The following is a 12,490-nucleotide window of genomic DNA, read 5'->3' on the forward strand; positions in this document are numbered from 1 at the left end:
GCAACTCAGCACACTGAGAGTATATGGTTTTCACTTCGGCTGGTGGTGACTAAACCACTCTTCACCTTGGAGAAGTCCTGGCAACAAGTAACCAAGGCTCCAGCATAACATCCAGAATTGTTCTTCCCTATGGCTGCCAGGTAGATCTAACACTAATTCGCCACACCTTTGGTAAGTCATTGGCGTCAGTTTCCCCATCTGCCATTCTTGATCCTTTGCAATTATGACAGTGCTTTTCTCCCACCATGGAGAGGGGGAAAGGGAAGGCTGACAGGGAACCCACCTGGGACAGACGGGTGATGGGGATGGAGATTATAAGATCAAATTACCATACAGGTTCACTCAGGGAGCATGGGACGGATCTGTGATGTCTAATTCTCGCTATATCTGGCAATATTTTCTAAAAAGCAAAGCACCTAGGTTATGTTGAAAGAACGCTGGGAGTAAGAACAGAAAATTAAAGAAATCTTTCAAAACACTAATAGTATAAGAATCTTCTATGCCCCCAGTTTGCCATGAAGGTTTGTATTTCTTACTCCTCTGAGCTCCACAAGGCTGTGAGGTGGCCTCATTCCTCCGTGTTACAGCCAAAAACACTGAAGCCAGAGGTAGTTAGAGTGGGTTCAGGACAGAGCCTGGCACTGACGAAGACAGGGAGGAGCAGGTGTGCCCAATGGTGGAGCCTCTAGCCTACCCAGAGATGATACTCCACACATGGTTAATAACTCCTAGAGATAAGAGATTAAAAGACATGGTCTTTCTGGGTTAAATATGTTAATATATATTAAAATATAAATATGAAGATAATTTATACCTTACTCTAAATGATAATGATATGAGAACTTCTCACATAAAAAGAAAAAGAATTATAGAAAGAATCAGAAAACAAAATCCAACACTTTGCTGTTTATAAGCTATACAGCAAAGCACATACACAAATTTTAAAAATAAAATGCTGAGCTAAATAAACTCATGCAAATGCAAAGTGAAAAAAGCCAGGGTCTTCAATTATGATATCTGAAAAAGAGAAATTTCAGCTAGAAGCCTTAAGAAAGGCAAGGAGGGTACTAAAAGGCACAATTTTTCAATATATTACTGTTCAATATATATGTTCCAAATATCATGGTACTTACTTAGTGATACCCTGCCTACTTCTCAAAAAGGATTGGAGAGAACTGTACATCTAATATTACAAGGACATACATAAAATAGAAACAAAGTGAAACAGAAATAGGTAGGGTAAGAAACACATCAGACCATGATTTGACCAGGCCAATGAGTGTTCTTAACTATTTTGGGGTCACAGAGCCTTTCCAAAATGTCGTGAATGCTACAGATACCCCACCCCACGCCCAGCCCCAAGCAATTCATTCATGGACATAACCACACAGCTTTGTTTGATCCCTCTACACAACCTCCAAAATAGATCTGCATGCTCATGGACTCCTAGGCAATCTGCAGACCCCAGGTTAAGAACTTGTAAAGTAAGCAACAGAGAAGGTGTGAATTTGAATACAGTAATTTAAAAACTGAGTTCACAAATAGAAGTGATAGAGTAAAAATACATTTCTTGAGAGTACACAAATGCTTTATAAAAATGGATCATATATTCAGGCCCAGAGAAGTTCTATGGACACTTAGAAATGTTGACACCACAGTACAGTAAGATGACAGCAATGACCTATGCATTCATTACGTGGAAATATAAAAAATAACACTTGGGCCAAAAGGAGATTCCTAATAACAAAAAATAGCACATGTCAAAGTGACAGAGGACAGAAAAAGCTCTGAGAAAAAAGTCGTAGACCGAAGTAACTACTTTTACTAGAAACATTAAAAATACAATTAACTGTATCTAAGTAATTAATCTTAGAAATGTGAAGTATTAAGTCAAAAAAAAAAAAGAGAAAGAGAGAGAGATGGAATACATACAGTTGGACAAAACAATTCAATTAGTAAACAAAACCAAGAGTTGGAGCTTTACAAGACTCAACGTCTGTCATAAGAAGAAAAAAAGTAAGACAACCAAACAAAAATGACAACTAAATTCAAGGGCGATTAAAATATTACCAGGATGTTCTATTACACTGTTCAAGAACCTAAATAAAATGAAGGATTTGAAAACACATAAAACAGTGAAGAAATGTGAAAAGAAAGGACTAGGTTCTGCTCACGCTTTGAAAAGTACCTGGTCTTAACCATAGTTCTGTGAGGACCCGTCAACTATTCAGAAAGGGGGTCTCATTCCCCACGTTCCATAAATTGTTGAAAGGAGGGAGGAGAGGGTGGGGGGAGGAGGAGGACAAAGTGCATATTCCAAAATGCAAGAACCGCATAAAAACAGTGGAGAGAAGCTGGGAGTGGAGAGAGCATCTGGGCGGGTGGCCAGGAACTCCCTGTGGTTTGTTCAGAAGGGGCAAACCAGGTTGGCTGAAATGGGGGCTTATGTGCAGAAAAGCCCCTGCAGGTTGGTTTTAAGGAGAGTGGTGACATGTGCAAAGAGATGCTTTAAGAAAATCGATTTGGCTGGGGTGTGCAGAGGCACACGGAAAGAGACAGCAAAGGTAGGACCCAGATGACTGCCCAATAAGGAGAGGCCGAGGCCGAGCCCAGGTAAGGCCAAATAGGGGATGGCCGAGGAGGTAGATCTAGGGGAGGGGTCTGCTGCCCCACCCACGCTGAACAGGTGTCTTGATTCTCTCTGCACTCATGGTAAATGACTGAAGACCCTCAGCACAGGCCACCTGCAGGAGACAGCCAGGGGCCACCCAGTCAGGCCAGTCTAGCTAGTGGTACAGCAGGTTCTAGGGGACCTGACCAACTGGCGGTGCTATGTTTCACACACTCCTTCAAGGAGAAGAGCTGGACGGGAGCAACTGCTGTTCTCCAGGCTGGGACTCCCACTGTGATCCCCTAGCTGGAGACCAGTCCTCTGAAAATTCCTAGCCTGCCAAGTCCCACTTACTAACAACTATGACTTGCTCATTTTTATTCATCAAAACTATACATAACTGCCAAGCCAACCCCTTGATTAGCTGAAATAGCCAGCATTACCACGATGGGGTTATGGGATTCCAGCCATCAACTTTTGGAAAACTTCAAAATAGCTCAGACTGCCTCTGAGGAGCCTGGGGGAAAGTAGCACCAAAGAGATCCCAGTGGCCAAATGAAGGCCTGAGCACCTGGGACACTTACCAACTAGCCAGACACAGCACTGCCTGAGCCCATTCCTGGGGGATGGGAGGCATGGGGACTGAGACAGAACTGCCACCTTCAAGCTCTGCTCATGGCAAGCAGGCCTGACATTTGGGTGATGCTAGGGTTGCACGGATGCCCAGCAGAGGGCTCACACCCTGGCCGGAATGCCCTAATCACCTGGGGAGCTTTAAAAACACACCCCTGTCTGAGCCCCTCCTCTGGGGATGCCGACTGAGTTGGTCTTGGCAGGACACAGGCGATGGTACTTCTGGAACAATACCCAGGGAGAGGACAGCCCGAAGCATGGGACACAGGCCACACAGACCATGCTGCTGCTAGGGGGAGGTTCAGGATGGCATCTGGGAAGGGTCCCTGTCTGGGACAAGGCCCAGGGTGCAGGCTGGAGGGAGTGAAGGAAAGCCTAAGCTCTGGTTTAATGGGAGGGCCTGCTGTGAGCCCGGCCACCTGGAAAACAGACAGGGTTGCCTTTCAGATCTCTGAGTGGGACAAGGGTCACACTGGGTCTCCACCCACCTTCAACTGCCAGTCGCCAAAGCACTTTCATGGGTGGTTTCATGGCGAACAGGAGCCTTGGACCCTCAGAGGTACGTGGCCAGGTCCCACCATCCGCATCTCACACATAGGGAAACCGAGCCTTGGAGCCTCCTCAAGGCCACTGGAATAGGAGGGGCAGAACTGGGACCTCTGACTGAATCGCCCTGCTTCCTATGTCCCCCAGCACTGGAAGCCAGACCAGACACGGGCCCTGCTGACAACCAAGGCATACCATGGTCTTGGGGGCCCTGGGTCTTATAGAGGGGTTATCACTGGAGGGCACTAATTCCTTGTGCCAGGCTGAGTCCAAGGCAGTGTCAAACATCCTCTGGCCCATGGAATGAAACCTCAACCCTCTTGTGAAAGAGCCACCTGCCAAAGACCAACCTCACTCTAATCCAGAACAGAGATTAAAACACCACACCAGGGACTTGCCATCCTCTCCCTCAACCCCAGAACGAATGCTTCCAGACCCTCCCTTTCTTCTGTAGCCTGTTTCGGTTGTCCCCACCAATGCCCAAGCCAGGTGAAAGATTCCATTTTGCTGCTAATGTATCTACTTTTGGATTCATCTTCCTTCAGCTGATTTGGACTATGAGCAGAGTTCTGTCTTCTAAAAGTGCCAAACTGCAACCTGATGTTAAAAGAGTTCACCTGACATTCTTGTGTGTTTAACTCAACTTTCTCCCTCTGGCGTTCATTCTTCTGAATTTTGGCAAAGGTGAAGAGACGGCAAAATTCAGTCTCCTGGGCTTGGGAGTCAAACATGAACAATCGAAGGCCAGCTCTCTTTTTTGGGCAGGCCTCCATTTTAGCAGCTTTCCTGTTAGTTTACCCTCCCTTCCACTCCGTAAACCTGCTGAGTGTGGGGCACCCAGCTGGCCAAGAGGGGGCCTTGCTGCTAGTGTGGATGGCCAGGAGCACCTAGGTTGACACATTTCTTTTTGGCCCTGGGATCAGGGGGGTGGGTGGGGTCTCAGAGACAAAGCTATGGGGTGTGGGCTCCATCTGGGAAAGGGTTTCGAGCTTTGGTGTGAGCTCTTCTTTCTAGAGCTTCTCCCCAGCATGGATTTTCTGGTGCCGAATAAGGTGTGAGCTTCCCCTGAAGGACTTGCCGCATTTGTTACACTCATAGGGCTTCTCTCTGGTGTGGGTTTTATAGTGCTCGATCAGGGCTGACCTGTGCCGGAAGGCCTTGCCGCACTCGTTGCACGTGTAGGGCTTCTTCCCTGTGTGGATTCTCTGGTGCTGAATCAGTGCCGAGCTGTGGCAGAAGGCCTTCCCACACTGGCTGCACTCATAGGGCTTCTCCCCAGTGTGGATGCGCTGGTGCTCGATGAGGGATGAGCTCTGGCTGAAGGCCTTACCACACTTATGGCATTTGTAGGGTTTCTCGCCAGTGTGCGTCTTCCGATGCTCAATGAGGTTGGAGCTCTGGCTGAAGGCCTTCCCGCACTCTTCACATTTGTAAGGTTTCTTCCCCGTGTGAATCCGCTGGTGCCGAATCAGATGGGACCTGTGACAGAAGGCTTTCCCGCAGAGCTCACACTCGTGAGGCTTCTTCAGGGTGTGGATTTTGCGGTGCTGGCTCAGGCCGGAACTCTGGTTGAAGGATTTCCCGCATTCCTTACACTGATAAGGTTTCTCACCCGTGTGAATGCGCTCGTGTTTTCGGAGACTTGAGCTCCGGCTGAAATCTTTCCCACATTCCCTACACTCGTATGGTCTCTTCCCAGTGTGGGTTTTCTGGTGTTGCGTGAGGGCTGAACTCTGGCGAAAGGCTTTTCCGCATTCCCGGCATTCGTAGGGCTTCTCCCCCGTGTGGATTATCTGATGTCTGAGAAGGTGCGAGCTCTGGCTGAAGGCCTTCCCGCACTCACAACACTCGTAGGGCTTCTCCCCGGTGTGAATCACCAGGTGCCGGAGAAGGTGGGAGCTCTGGCTGAAGGCCTTCCCACATTCCCGACACGCGTAGGGTTTTGCTGGCGGCGCAGTTCTGTGAGGTTCGTTAGGTCCTGCGTGCACCCTGCTCACCTGTTCACAGTCATGTCTACTGGGTTCTTCTCCACTGTGGATTATCTGACACATACTAAGGTCTGATTTCTGGAGGAAGGTTTGGCCGAAAAGGTCATCGTCCTGGGGTCTGTGTACCAGGGGGGTACTCTGATGCTGAACAGGGCTTGAGCACAGACTAAAATTGCCCTCATAATCGTCATGTTCCTCGTCCTGCTCCCCAAGAGGGATCTCCTTATAAATAACAGCCATTTGCTCTAAGCCTCTTTCCTGAAGAAAAGGGTCCCCCAGGTCCTCCTCTGGGAAAAGTTCTTGCTGCATCTCTAATCCGTCCTCAAACACAAAGGTCTCACCAAGCTTGGCTGCTGGGGGAACCTCCATTGTGAATCTAGTATCACCCCCAATGACTGTATTTCTTAAAAGATGGTCTTCTTAAGGACACGCTTACTGTTCTCGTCACCTGGGAAGAAACCAAGGGACACTGTCAAGTCTGCAAATCTGAAAAGAAACCAAGGGACATTGTCAAGTCTGCAAATCAAGTACCTAGTAAGTGCCTCCTTCCTGTGTCATATTCTATCGTGGACATAACAAAATAAGCAGAAGATACAATTTTGCCCTGGAGATGATCCCCACTGAATTAGCAAACAGTTTGATTTATCAGAAACAACTACAGGGGTGCCTGAGTGGCTCAGTTGTTGAGCGTCCAACTTCGGCTCAGATCATGATCTCACAGTTTGTGAGTTAGAGCCCCGCATTGGGCTTGCTGCTGTCAGTATAGAGCCCACTTTGGATCCTCTGTCCCTGTCTCTCTCTCTCTCTGCCCCTCCCCCACTCACAATCTCTCTCTCTCTCTCTCTCTCTCAAAAAAAAAAATACAAAATTAAAAAAAAACTACAAAAAAGACAGAATCAAGTGCCACATTGTAGTGCCTAGAATCAAAAGGCTGAGGTTGTTCTGAAAGGTGGACTAGAATAGGAAGTAGAGCCATTGTGGAAAAGGGGCAAGATTCTAGCTACTGGAGGATGTTGGGGTAGGGGGTTCTGAGGAAGGGCACAGACTTCCCTCCTACACTAGGTTGGCTGCACCCCCTCCAGCTAGGAGCCTAAGCCACAACACTGGGAGTCAGCCTAGACTTCTCCCTCTCTCACCCCATATGTCTACTCTGTCCATTTCCTGAAGCTTTATTAAGAAGTCTCTGCCTGTCTGTCAGGTCACAGCTCAGGCCTCAATGCAACTCCCCAGGAGTATTTCACTACTGACCACCTACCTCCAGCTTCTACTCCCTCTCTCTGGTAGATCTCTACACTGACACCAGTGTCAAATCCCCAAACACAGGCCTGATCATCTGTCTCGGGATCTTATAGCAGCTCAAATCCTTCACAAAGCCCTTCACACCTGGCCCTTCCAGCACCATCTGTAGCCTCTCCTTCCACATACTCCTAGTTGCTGTTTTCTCCTCCTCCTCTTCTTTTTTTTTTAAATGTTTATTTATCTTTGAGAGACACAGAGAGAGAAACAGAGCGTGAGCGGGGAGGAACAGAGAGAGAGGGAGACACAGAATCTGAAACAGGCTCCAGGCTCTGAGCTGTCAGCACAGAGCCTGATGCGGGGCTCGAACTCATGAGCCGCGAGAACATGACCTGAGCCGAAGTCAGACACTCAACTGACTGAGCCACCCAGGCTCCTGCTGCTTCCTCCTCCTAACTGATCCTGCTCCCTTCTCACACTGCCACTGGCTCATCTTCCCAGACTCGGTCCAAATGTCTTTACTCACCCTACAACTCTCACAATCTCAGCACATCCCCTGAGTGGCCCATGGAGCTCAGTGCACATGTCTCTCACAACACCCATGGCCGTGGATGGCAAACATCTGCCATCAGGACTCTCGCCACCACTGCCTGAGAGCTCCCTGAGGGCAAGGTACTGTGCTCTTTCATTTTGGAATCGCCAGCGCCCCCAGCACAACAGGACAAGCTCCACACACATTTGTTGAATAAATACATGACTGAATGGAGGGAAAGCCATCTGTTTTTGTGCTAGAACTGATGGTCACACTTTTTGGGGGGAAGGGAGCAAAGAATTCTTTATTTAAATAAATTGTATGGGAGATACCAATAAAGAAAGAAAAACAATGATTCCGATCAACAGGGGTTGTTTCCATAGGGACTGCCCATTCGGCACCCCACATCCCACTATGGTGGCCTCTGAGGGAGCCCGTCAGGATCCCCTTCCGAAATTGCTGTGCAAGCTGAAGGGAAACTCCCCAGGTACCAGGATAATGATAACAGCTCATGTTTACTGAGCATCTACTATGTGCTAGGCACCACTAGATCTTCTACAGGCACATTTGCATTTAACCCTCACCAACTCTATACCCAGGTATTATTAACGGTACACTGAAGCGTGGAGAATGAGCTGCTCAAAAGACATGCCATGCTAAATTAATCAGCATAGTCACGATGGAACTCATTTCTATTTGGAAACTTTTGTTTTGTTTTGTTTTAAATGAATTTCCAGGGGGTAAAAAAGCCCGGTGTAAAAAGAAGCATAGAACTGAAGGATTCTCAAAAATTCTTTGACCACTTAACTCCCCTCCCCCTCCTCTTCAGGAACCATAATCTCCAGTCCTTCAGGCTCTCTAAATCCACCTCATCAGGTCAAACAACCCAACAATTTCACCCAGGTTCTCCTCTTTTAGTCCACCCTTCCCTGTCTAGCTTAGACTCTATCGTGGATCTAACAACTATGGACTCTGACCAGCATCACGTTCCTCACCTCTTTGCCCTGCTGTAACCAGCTGCCAACTACCAACCTCCTCCATCAATTCCTCCTAAGATGTTAAATGTTGCCAAAGAAAATCATACGACTGTGTACTGCACTGAGACAGATTTCAAGTTTCCAGTTTCAGCAGGGTCTTCAGCTGTCGCATCCAATGACCTCCTTATGGCCAATCCCTCTCTTCTCAGACTTCACTTTCCCACCCCTTTTGGCAATGCTCACCAATAGCTCCCTTCTCAAAACCCTTCATTTCAGAAGTTGCAAATTGGCAGCCTGGGGATCCTGCCACAGACGCGTTTTGCTTGGCTCGCAAAGGGTTGAACTTTTCCTTTTTGTTTGACTTAGCTGCCAATACTGAAAACTCAGTAAGTTTCAGTCTTTCTCTTGAAAACCTGGGAGATGTGATAATACAGGTCCACCCCTTCATTAAACCCACCTTGCCTACTACCTGAACACCTCAAGGTTTTGAACCACCCACCCCACTCCCACCCCCTGCTTTATTCCCTTCGTTTCTGAAAGTTTTCCCCCTAGTTTTAATGCTTTCTGGTTATTTTTTTCTTGGGTATCTGTGATTGCAACTCTTCCGCCACCCACCTGTTAAATCCTGGTGTTTCTAAAGTTCCCTCCTTAGGGGTTTTCCATTCCCATTACGGACCACCTATACGCTGACGTTCCCACCGTTTAGAAAGTTGGCAATCCTTTAACTGTCCTCAACAATGTTTTAAATATTTTTGGGCCGAAGATCCAAAGGTCTGGGACCCCATCTTCCCACCTCTCTCAGGGTCTTCTTCGGCTCCTCTTTCATCTGTCACCCTATGCTTCAGGGAGCCCCCAGGGCCTGGGCACTGGGGATACCCTAGGACCGGTCAGGGTTTCCTGGTTGGAGGCCCTCGAGCGGCCGCGGACACGCACACGCCACGCAAGCGGCGACGCTGGAGCCCCTACATGCTTCCAGCCGATGGGGGACGCCCACACCCGGGGCCACCGGAGGGGCAGGTGGTCACACTGGCTGACGCGGAGCCACTCACCTGGGTCGGGGCGGGGCCGCTCACCTGGGCCGGGGCGGGGCCGCGGGCGGGCGGGGCGGGGCCGTACCTGAGCTGCTCCAACCCGCGGCCGACCCGGCCTCACTCCGTGGCGGCTGCTGACGCGGAGCTCGCGGCGGCCCGAGCGCCCGGAGCCCCGCCCCCGCCCGCGGGCACTTCCGGGACCGCTCTAGGCCGCGCGGAGGTCCTCGCGTCTCGGTGGTCCCGCCGCGCCTGTAGTCCTCCGCTTAGCCGCTCTGGCTCGGGGCACAAGGTCTGGGAATGGTCCCGGGTCCGTTCTCAAAGCGCTTCCTGGTCGTGGGGGAAACAGCTGGGCAGGCGTTGGCGGGAGTGAAGAAGAGGAAACTGAGACCGGGAGGGGCAGGCCGGCCTAAAGCCACAGGCCGAGGGTCGAGTTCCGGCTGCACTTGCCCTGGGGGTGGGGGCAAGCCAGAGGACACTGGGGCGGCTGGGGTTTTCGGGAGAAGGGAAGGTGTTCCCAAAGCTGTGGAGCCCGTCACCCCGCACAGGCCCAGGGGGCCTGTTTGATTCACCCTCCCTAAGTAGCCTTGGTCTTGATTGCCCAGCCGGTACCAATAGAGACTGAGATATGGAGAAGTGGCCCAGTGAGGACCCAGGAGGCTGGGAGTGTGGGCGGGACTCTCTCTGTTCCCTGGAGACCCCCAACTCCAGTACATCTGAGGGATGAATGACCTCCGGACATAAGGCGCCTGTTGGGGGAACCAGGATGGAAGAGGAGTATGTGCCTGAACCCCACCCGCCCAACCCATACCCAGACGCTCAGCTCCGCTTCTGATAAGAATTGCCCCTCTACCCAGTGCTCCCTGTTGGGCTCAGTTGCTCAGGTAAGGCCTTCCCTGCCTGTGGGAGAGCCTGGAGTGGGGAGAGGGGCATAGCCCCTATCACTGGAGACCAGTGGAACACATGTTCCTGACAGGAGAGATGCTGCCCACCTGTGTTCAGTACCGTCTGACCTGGTCCACAGGTGCCTCTGAGTACCCCCACACACACACACACACCCCTGCCTCCCTGCCCGGTCAGGGAGTAGGCAGGAGCTCCCCTCCGCCCTCCAAGCTAACAGCCTGGGCTCCATGAGAACCCAGTCCAGTCACCCCTTGAGCGTTGGACCACAACCTGCCATGCGGAACTAGGAGCAGCAAGGGCTGGTTCCTTTTTCTCTTTCTCCAGTTCCTCAGGTAACAGGAAGCCCAGGCCACCAGTCTGAGTCCCCTGGGGGCCAGTGGAGAGGCTGGGCCCGCCTCAAGGGTCTCAGGTGCTTCCTCTTCTGTAACAATCCCCTGTATCCCTACCCCCACACTCCCAGTCACTCTTTCAGCAGGGATCTCATGGTTCTCAGAATAGTTAATTGTTCACGTTTAATATTACTAACCCATCTTACAGAGGAGGAAAATCAAGATTCAGAGAAAGTTAGGGGCCCAAGGTCAGGGTGCAGATGTGAGAGGCAGTCAAGAGGCGCTCATCCCACAGTCCATTCCTAGGATATGTAACCCACAGAGCAGTAATAATCTGCATCATCCTCAGGCTGCACAGGGCTGATGGTCAGAATGCAGGTGTTGTGGGCGGCGTCCGTGGCTGCTGAGAAGCGGTCAGGGATGTCAGGGGGCCGGTGGTAGTCCTCCTCTGAGCGGTAGTAGAGGAGGTGTCGGGGGGCACTGCCTGCCCGTTGCTGATACCAAGACACGCCGTACTCCCCAATGATGGCATGGCGGGGGCTGAGAATGCAGGAGAGTTGGGCCACTTGACCTGGGAAGACAAGCAGTGCATCCGGCTGGGCCAAGCCTGGTTGAAAGACAGAGAGAGAGAGAGAGAGAGAGAGAGAGAGACACCCATGGGCCCAGGCCTGACATGGGCTCCTTTTTTTCCTGCCCCAACCTTGTGAAGGCTCCACGGAGACTGACTCCCAAAAGGCCCATAGCCCAGTGCCATGGATTCGAGGTTGGATGGGGCACAGAGTTGGTGACTGTTAAATCCTCATTGGTGGTATGTTCCCAAGGATCTGTGTTCAGTTGAGTGCCTAGAGTTCAGAGGGTGGGACTGGTGGCCTCTGGGTCCTTCTGCTGCCCACCCCCATTCCTTGCCCTGCAGACCCCTACCCCTCAGTCACACTGGCTCTTCCAAACCCTGGCTATGGATTAACCACCACCAGGAAGCCTCCTGGGCTGTCCCACCCATCGACTCAACCTCAGACAACTGGCTGCTGGGAATCTTCTCAAGGATAGGTTGTCCCTGAGGCCCTGTAGGGTAGCTTCCCCTGTGAAAAACTAAAAAGACCCCAAAGAATCCGAATCCAAAGGGATCCTAACAATCTCGTCATTCACAAATGGGGAAACTGAGGCCCATACAGATATGTGACTTGCCCCAGGTCTAGGGCAGAGCCATCTATAGCCAGTTCTCCCCTCCACCTTAATGCCTTTTCTAGAACCCTCCCACTGCCCACATTGACTTGTTTCCTTGCAGGGGCCTTCTGGAGCCAGTTCCACCCCACCCCACCCCACGTGAGCTAGGCCTAGGGAGAGCTCACCTGACAGGAGGGCCCCAGTCAGAAGAAGGGCCAGATGCCAGCAGGCCATGGCCAGAGGCAAGGAGGCAGACAGGAGTTGTTCTGTTGGGAGTGTTCCAGGTGCTTCAGAGCACAGGCAGGGGAAGCCCCTGGACCATGACAAGGCATGCAAATCAGCCCATTAACTGGGGGTGGGGACTTGGGGGTATAGTAGCTGGAGCCCAACAGCTGGCCCTATCTTCCCAGATGTCTTTGGGGTCCTGGCCCACAGGGACTTCCGAGGAGCCTGGAAATCTACACATATGCCCGTATGTGTGTTATAGCAGGTAGATCCTTTTTTATTGAGGTGTAACTCACATGAGGTAAAGTTCACAGATTT

The 12,490-nt window shown here is 50.8% G+C and overlaps 2 protein-coding genes across 5 annotated transcripts; both read right to left on the reverse strand.

The window, feature by feature from the left end:
* Positions 1–1,075: 1,075 nt before the first annotated feature.
* Positions 1,076–9,712, reverse strand: ZNF70 (zinc finger protein 70). 3 transcript variants are annotated; one of them, XM_040464694.1, is made up of 2 exons: positions 9,573–9,712; positions 1,076–6,226 (listed from the first exon to the last, which is right to left on the reverse strand). In XM_040464694.1, exon 2 carries the CDS (start codon positions 6,145–6,147, stop codon positions 4,801–4,803), a length of 1,347 nt encoding a protein of 448 aa, XP_040320628.1. In that variant the 5' UTR covers positions 6,148–6,226; positions 9,573–9,712; the 3' UTR covers positions 1,076–4,800. The 3 variants fall into 3 exon arrangements, with proteins under 3 accessions (XP_040320628.1, XP_040320630.1, XP_040320629.1); XM_040464696.1 differs by having other exon boundaries at positions 1,076–6,264; XM_040464695.1 differs by lacking the exon at positions 9,573–9,712 and adding an exon at positions 9,317–9,515.
* A 1,228-nt stretch (positions 9,713–10,940) lies between these two features.
* VPREB3 (V-set pre-B cell surrogate light chain 3) lies at positions 10,941–12,264 on the reverse strand. 2 transcript variants are annotated; one of them, XM_040464689.1, is made up of 2 exons: positions 12,133–12,264; positions 10,941–11,390 (listed from the first exon to the last, which is right to left on the reverse strand). In XM_040464689.1, the coding sequence occupies exons 1-2, from the start codon at positions 12,179–12,181 to the stop codon at positions 11,086–11,088; spliced, it is 354 nt and encodes a 117-aa protein (XP_040320623.1). In that variant the 5' UTR covers positions 12,182–12,264; the 3' UTR covers positions 10,941–11,085. The 2 variants fall into 2 exon arrangements, with proteins under 2 accessions (XP_040320623.1, XP_040320624.1); XM_040464690.1 differs by having other exon boundaries at positions 10,941–11,354; positions 12,133–12,253.
* Positions 12,265–12,490: the final 226 nt, after the last annotated feature.

Source organism: Herpailurus yagouaroundi, unplaced genomic scaffold, assembly GCF_014898765.1.
Source record: "Herpailurus yagouaroundi ecotype Mexico unplaced genomic scaffold, PumYag 490, whole genome shotgun sequence".
In the NCBI taxonomy this organism is placed as follows: domain Eukaryota; kingdom Metazoa; phylum Chordata; class Mammalia; order Carnivora; family Felidae; genus Herpailurus; species Herpailurus yagouaroundi.